Genomic DNA, 6,884 nt, shown 5'->3' on the forward strand with positions numbered 1-6,884 from the left:
TGCATTAAGTGTGAAGGTGACAGCTTGCCCTAGGCTTGTCTCTTCCAAAAATTATCCTTGGCATGCCGAGGAGTCCTCAGCGTGGATCCGAAAAAGAGGCTTTCCCCAATTTAGCCTCGGATGGTCAGTCTTCCTCGGCGTGGGTCTTGGGCCTACTACACAATGGGCTAAGGCTATCAGGCCCATGGACCCCACAAATAGCTATATCATCAATAAATTGTTTAAATTACAAGTTTTTATAATTTAAAATTATGTATAAAATATGATTTTATAAATTAAATAGTAAATAATATCTAATTGACACAAAATTTAACGTGTATTAAAAACTTGAATAACAAGCAATTTAACATTTCAAAATATATAATAATATTAATGATATTAAAACAGGTACAGCTTAAATGCAGCAGGAACTCATGTAAATCGTACTTGAGGCAATTTGGACAACACGTTCTTTAATGAGGCATACATGCGCATCTTATAAGTATGTCTGTGTACAGCTTACCAGTTACAAATGTCATATGCCAATGGCCCTTAAGCCACGTGGCAACTGAACCCTTTATAGTCGGTCTTTGATAAGAGGATGAATCCACCTTGTCTTCAGCTGGCCAAAAAAAAAAAAAAAAAAAGAGTTTTACAAACATCATACAACACTAGCAACCAATTGAACATTTACAATTTTTTTTTTTTTTTAAATATTTTACTCTTATTAGTTTATATCGCAACCGAAAAAACTAAATTTAACCATGATAAAATTGTCCCTTGTACCTCTGCACCTGACTCTTTTGTGCTCTTCGACCGAATTTCTTTCAAAGATTCAACTGAGGGAAGATCTTGATAAGAATGTCATCAACGTGCTTGTAATACTGTATTCTCCACCTCTTCCAATACACTAGGGGCCCAACAACAACCCAAAAGCCAAAAATAAACCCAAGTTCTGCGCTTATGTAGTTCTTCCAATCTGTCCAAATCCAAGATTTCGAATGAGTTTCTTCAAATGTTGGAGGCAACGCCCCTGGCTCATCATGTTTGCACTCTAAAGGGAAGCCATATAATCCTTTATTTCCTTCATAGGAAGTTTCCAAGAATGTAGCAAACTGCTTGATTTGAGGAATCTGCCCCACCAATTGGTTGAAAGAAAGGTTAAGAACTGACAGGAAAGTAAGACCATCTGCAAGTTGCATAGGTATCGCCCCAGTAAGCCTGTTGCTTGACAAATCTAGCGACTCAAGATTACTCAATTTTCCTAGAGATGGTGGGATTGAGTCTGTGAAAGAATTATGCGACAAGTTCAGGACATACAGTGATTTGAGCTCTCCTATTTTTTCTGGTATTGGTCCTTCAAGATTGTTGCAGGAAACGTCAATTGAGGTGAAGATAGTTAGAATCTTCACCAGCTCAAGATCTTGACCTTTACAGGTAACTGTTATTGCATCTTGATAATAATATTGACTAAATTGGACTTCAAATTGGATATGATTGAGCATTGGTTGGTCCTTGTCTTCATCATCCAGCATTGCTTTCGTAGAAAAGGATTTTATTTGAAGTTGACCAGTAAATTTGTTTGAAGCTAGGTCTACAATTTGAAGCATTGGCCAATTGACACTTGTTCCTCCACAATTAATAGGCCCGTAAAATTTGTTAGATCGCAACACAAGGACACGTAACTTGGATATGCTCCTCAAGTAACATGGGAAGGCATCCTCGATGTGGTTGTTACCAATATCAAAGACCTCCAAATTTCTACAATTGGCCAAAGACCGTGGAACCACTCCTTCAAGTAAGTTTCCATTGAGATTTAGAGTTTGGAAACCACAATTGTCAGGAAACATATCAGATATTGTGCCACTTAGTTTATTTCTCCTCACATCCAACACCCCTAGATTCTTGCTCATCTCGATTAAGCATTGAGGAATTGTGCCATTCAGGGTATTGTTAGACAAATTAAGAACTTGAAGATATGTAGCATAGCATAATGATTGAGGGATATCCCCATGGAATTTATTGCTTGAAATAGAGAAGAAATAAGCAACACCAAGGGAGTCACCGATGCTAGCTGGTATGACAGAGTTGAAGTTATTTATCGAGAAATCCAAGTATGTGGCATATGGTGGGAGAACTGGGAGTTTCCCCTCAAGCTGGTTGGAGTGAAGGTCTAGGAAATTAAGGGTAGTTAAACTAGAAAGACTGAGTAATGGTCCTTCCCGTTTCATCACTAGTTGGTTAAAAGAGAGATCTAAGTGAGTAAGTTTATTAAATTTCCAAATCCAGTTGGGAATCTCTCCATGAATCTGGTTATTTGAAAGGTCCAGAGTGGTTAAATTGGATAGGTTTATCAAGAAATCAGGAAATATTTTCAACTTGCAAGAAGCTAATTTTAATTCGATAACTTGGAAAAGGGAGGATAATGAAGAACTAGTTCCATTATATTCAATCAACAAGCTATTGTATGAAAGATCAAGATCGAAAAGATTTCTTAACTGTTGAATCACATTAAATTGCAAGGATCCGTTAAATTTATTTGAAGAAAGTAGGAGAATCTCAATACCTTGGAGTTCAAAGATAGACATGGGTATTGGCCCTTCCAAGTAGTTGCTACTCAAATCAAGGGTCTTCAATTGGCAAGAAGAAACGTTGGAAAATTCATTGAGTTGACCAGAAAAGTGGTTGTTGGAAAGTCGTAATATTTGCAATGATGGAAGGGAAAACAGGGAGACGGGAATATATCCTTCAAGTGAATTGTGACTTAATTCAAGATTCACCAGATTCAGAAGACCTTCCCAGTTAAGGAAATGAATCTTACCTGTTAAATGATTAAAAGAAAGGTATATCTGAGTCAAATTCTTGGCCATACTGAATGATGGAATTGGTCCGGTGAAGTTGTTCGATGACATGTCCAAATAAACCAATTGAGTAAGATTTGCCATTGAGCTCGGGATTGATCCACTGAAATTACAAAGTGAAAGATCTATTCTGGACAACATTGTAAGATTACTAATAGAATTTGGAAGCGTCCCTGAGAAATTTGTTGATCCAAGCAGTAGTGACCGGAGAGAACCATTTGAAAGAAATTCAGGCAAAGAACCTTGAAGTAGGTCATTACCTGATAAGTCAAGCTTCTGCAGTGTTTGAATTTGGAAGATCTTTTTTGGAAATGTTCCATTCAATCCACAAAAACTGAGTTCCAAGGAAGTCAGATTTGTGAAATTTGCAAAAAATTCTGGAACTGGAGCATAAAAAGGATTATTATGGAGGCTGATAATTGAGAGGAACTGAAGCTTGGATAAGGAGAATTCGAAAGGCCCTGAAAGAGAACAACCTGACATGCTCAACACCCTTAGATTTGGCAGTGAAGATGATAAGGCCTGGCACCACTCATACCCTTGCACTGATATAGTTACACCATCAAGATAAAGTTCCTTCAGCTCCGAAAGGTTCTGAACTAGCATAGCTAAATTTGGGTCCTCTAGTTTCAACGTAGAATCAGCCAAGAAATAATTGGTAGACAAATCTAGAGTAACCAACCTTGTGAGGCTTGAAATTGCATTTGGGATCTGCCCTGCAAAGCAAGCATTTGACAAATTCAAGTAACTCAAATTCTTCAGCTTTCTAAACTCCTTTGGAATCGGACTGTTGAAGCAGTTATAAGCCAGATTCAGGTTCTCCAGATACTGGAGACTGAAAAGGCTACTTGAACTGTCAAGTCCAGCAGTAATGGATTCGTTGAACAGGTTGAGACCAATAACACGTCCCTCTCTGCTGCAGGTAACACCTTCCCAGAAACAGCAATCAGCACTTTCATTCCAACGCACCAGTTTTGTGGACCAAGTATTGTTGGGGAGGCTGTTCTTTAAGTCGAGCAAATAGGATCGTTGATCACCAAGACACTGGCCAGACACCACAAAGATACCAAAGCTGACGAAAAGTGAGCATATTGGTATCAAGAAGAGCCATGAAAAGTAGGGAATTTTCATTGGGGGCTGTAATAATAAACAGTAATACAATGAAGAATTAAAGAGGTGATGGAATTAATGGTTGGTTCAGGAGGGAAAAGACCTATGAACATGGCCTTCATGAGCTGTGGCTCGAAAGTCTTGGTGGACCCAAAACCACTAGGTTTCGGAAATTGGCACGGCTGGTCATGAATGGCGATAGGCTGTCGGACAAACTTCGTAGACTCAAGTCGGTCGACACACTTGTCTCTAGCGTAGACAGTGTGGTTGTAAACTTGTCATTGACTCAATCCTAAATATGCCTGTACAATTTGTTAGGTTGAAATCTTATTAACAAAGGCTAGTACGCAGCTTTATTCGGGTGCTAAACCAGCAAACATTCACTAGCTCACATTATATTTGAGAATTTTATCAAAAAATATTTGAGAATTAATCATATTATTTATCATTAAAAAAAAAAGATGTAAAATATTGTGATCGATAAATTCAATATACGATATATGATTTGAATGAATTAAAAAAATATTTAATTATTTTGACTAATTTAATCGCATAATAATAATTATTTTTATATTTTTGATTGCATGTATTGTTAATTTTGCTTTTATATTTTGCTAGTTCTCGTTTCAATTATTGCTTTAGCAACTAAAATTGAGCAGGAATTTCATATTCCAAATAAATTTTTTTAAAATATAAAACTTAAAAAAATAACCACATAAATTTCCAAGACCATTATTTCTTAGTGGCATTGCAAAGAACTCACATTTAAATCATCCCTCCCAATTTTCTGTGAGAAAAAAAAAGGAGTTATATAAATGACATTTCTATATTAATAATTAGTGCATCACCTATAAAAAGTAAACTAGTGGTAGATCCATGTGATAGTGGGGATAAATTATTATTTTCTATAGTAATATAATGTATAATTATTTCTCTAAATTTTTTAAAAGATAATTTGTTCTCCTTAAAAATTAAACAATTTCTATTTAATCCTGTGGGGGGTGGAAACCCAAACTTATGTATTGGGCCTAAGGCCCTATTTGAAGGTTACTGTGTGTCCGAAGAGGTGAAAGCTGTTGAGAAGGAGTCCGCATGAAAGAAAGATACCTAGAAGTGAAGGGGATCAGTCCGAAGAGAGTACCAGTGGTCTGAAGAGATCATTCTCCTCGGATGTAAAGATTCTTGGTCAAGCAAATATCTAGAGGGTTCGAATGATCTTCCTAACAACTTCAGTGATAAGGATAAGCTTTGGGCATGCCTGGAGATAAAAAGAATAGAGAAATATCTAAAAGGAAAAGCTGCCACCACCATATTAAATGCACTGCTTCTGCTTTTCTGGCCGCATTAATGTGAAAAAGACCCTTGAACAGTGTCATCCCAACTACTACCACTTACAGAGAGCTAAAGAGGAGATCTAACGTGACATATACTCAAGTGGACACTTAGATGAAAAACAAGTGGATGATGAAGATGATGAGGAGGGATGCTATATAAAGAAAAAGCCTCTGGAGGAGGGGGAGATGAGTTCTAAGAATTGTATTAATCTTTCATTCAATAATATTCCTCCTCGAACATCAAATTGAAAAGCCTTGAAGTGTGTTTTTTATATCAGTTCCTTCTTTAACACCATAGTTAACTATTATTTAGTTCACAATCAGTCTAGTTCTTTAACCGATTCTCTACAAATTCATTGTTCTGGGTTTATTGAGCTCATAATCCAAACCTTTTGGGCTTGGGCTACAAAAATAGACCCTACAATTAGCGCTGTTTGTGGGAAGAACTTGAGCGAAAGTGGAAGTAACAGTTGATAATGGCTGAACCAGGGCAACAACCAGCAGAATCTAGGGCATCCCAACACATAGACCCTTTTCTCAATCTAGAGCAGAAACAAGATCGTGAAGGCAGTGTGCATACTACGCATACTGATCGAAGCCAGCTTTTAGTAATATATGGATATAGATGACATTTTTATATTAATATTTAGTGCACCACCTATAAAAAATTAATACTTAGAATTGAATGTATGTACTTCATGAAACACATAACGAGAAATTAATAAATTGCATGTCATAAAAATTTAGAGTATTCTATTCCTTTTTCTAGGCATGCGCCACACAGCAAAACTTTTGGGTATTGTAGCTTGGGATAAAACATAAAGAACAAAATTATTAGTTGGAAACTTAGGATAACATATATTAAACACCTTTTATTTTGAAGATTTATCAACCAACACGTTAGCAAGCCATTTATGATGCACAATACCATCTATTTTTTGGTTTTTATTTTCATTTATTTATTTTACTATAAAAGAGAGATACATATCTTGCTAAGTGGTTGCACCAAAATTGTTTTAAAATGTATATATTAAGAAAATAAAATTATTTATGGTTGAATATAAATAAATAAGAAAAAAAATAAAATAATTCACTAAAACCTTTGCTTAGGTGAAAGGTTAAATGTATACCGTATGGTACTCTTTTCTTTTTTCTTTTTTTTTTTCTTTTTTTTTTTTTTTCAAAGAATAGTGACACCTAACACTAATTAAATGAGTGAAACACAAAATGAAAGAATTCTTAAAGAATGCACAACATGGGAAAATCTAGACACATTTTATTCTGAAGATTTATCAACCAACATGTTAGCAAGCCATTTATATATGTACACAATACCATTTATTTTTTTTGCTCTAAAAGAAATAGATGTATATATATATATATCTCGAGTATTTCACCCAAAAAAAAAATATTTAAATACTAAGCAAATAAAATGATTTGTTTTTTTAATTTAAATAAATAATAATTAATTAAATAATTCATTAAAACCTATATTTAGGTTGAATGCTTAATGTATAATACCTATTTTTCTTTATTAAAAAAAAAAAAAAAAAAAAATGCCTTCTTCCCGTGTTACTTGAGGAACATATTCAGGTCACAT

At 35.2% G+C, this 6,884-nt stretch overlaps 1 protein-coding gene across 1 annotated transcript; it reads right to left on the minus strand.

Moving 5' to 3' along the window:
- Positions 1–348: 348 nt before the first annotated feature.
- Positions 349–4,123, minus strand: LOC112037273 (receptor-like protein 7). The gene is made up of 2 exons (XM_024070087.2): positions 766–4,123; positions 349–601 (listed from the first exon to the last, which is right to left on the minus strand). The coding sequence occupies exon 1, from the start codon at positions 3,969–3,971 to the stop codon at positions 807–809; it is 3,165 nt and encodes a 1,054-aa protein (XP_023925855.1). The 5' UTR covers positions 3,972–4,123; the 3' UTR covers positions 349–601; positions 766–806.
- Between the last annotated feature and the right edge of the window lie 2,761 nt (positions 4,124–6,884).

The sequence above is a fragment of the Quercus suber genome, unplaced genomic scaffold (assembly GCF_002906115.3).
Source record: "Quercus suber isolate HL8 unplaced genomic scaffold, Cork oak 2.0 scaffold_180, whole genome shotgun sequence".
In the NCBI taxonomy this organism is placed as follows: domain Eukaryota; kingdom Viridiplantae; phylum Streptophyta; class Magnoliopsida; order Fagales; family Fagaceae; genus Quercus; species Quercus suber.

Bases quoted from the DNA above. Each gene is read 5' to 3' on its own strand.
- LOC112037273 (XM_024070087.2), bottom strand. From the start codon at position 3,971: ATGAAAATTCCCTACTTTTCATGGCTCTTCTTGATACCAATATGCTCA.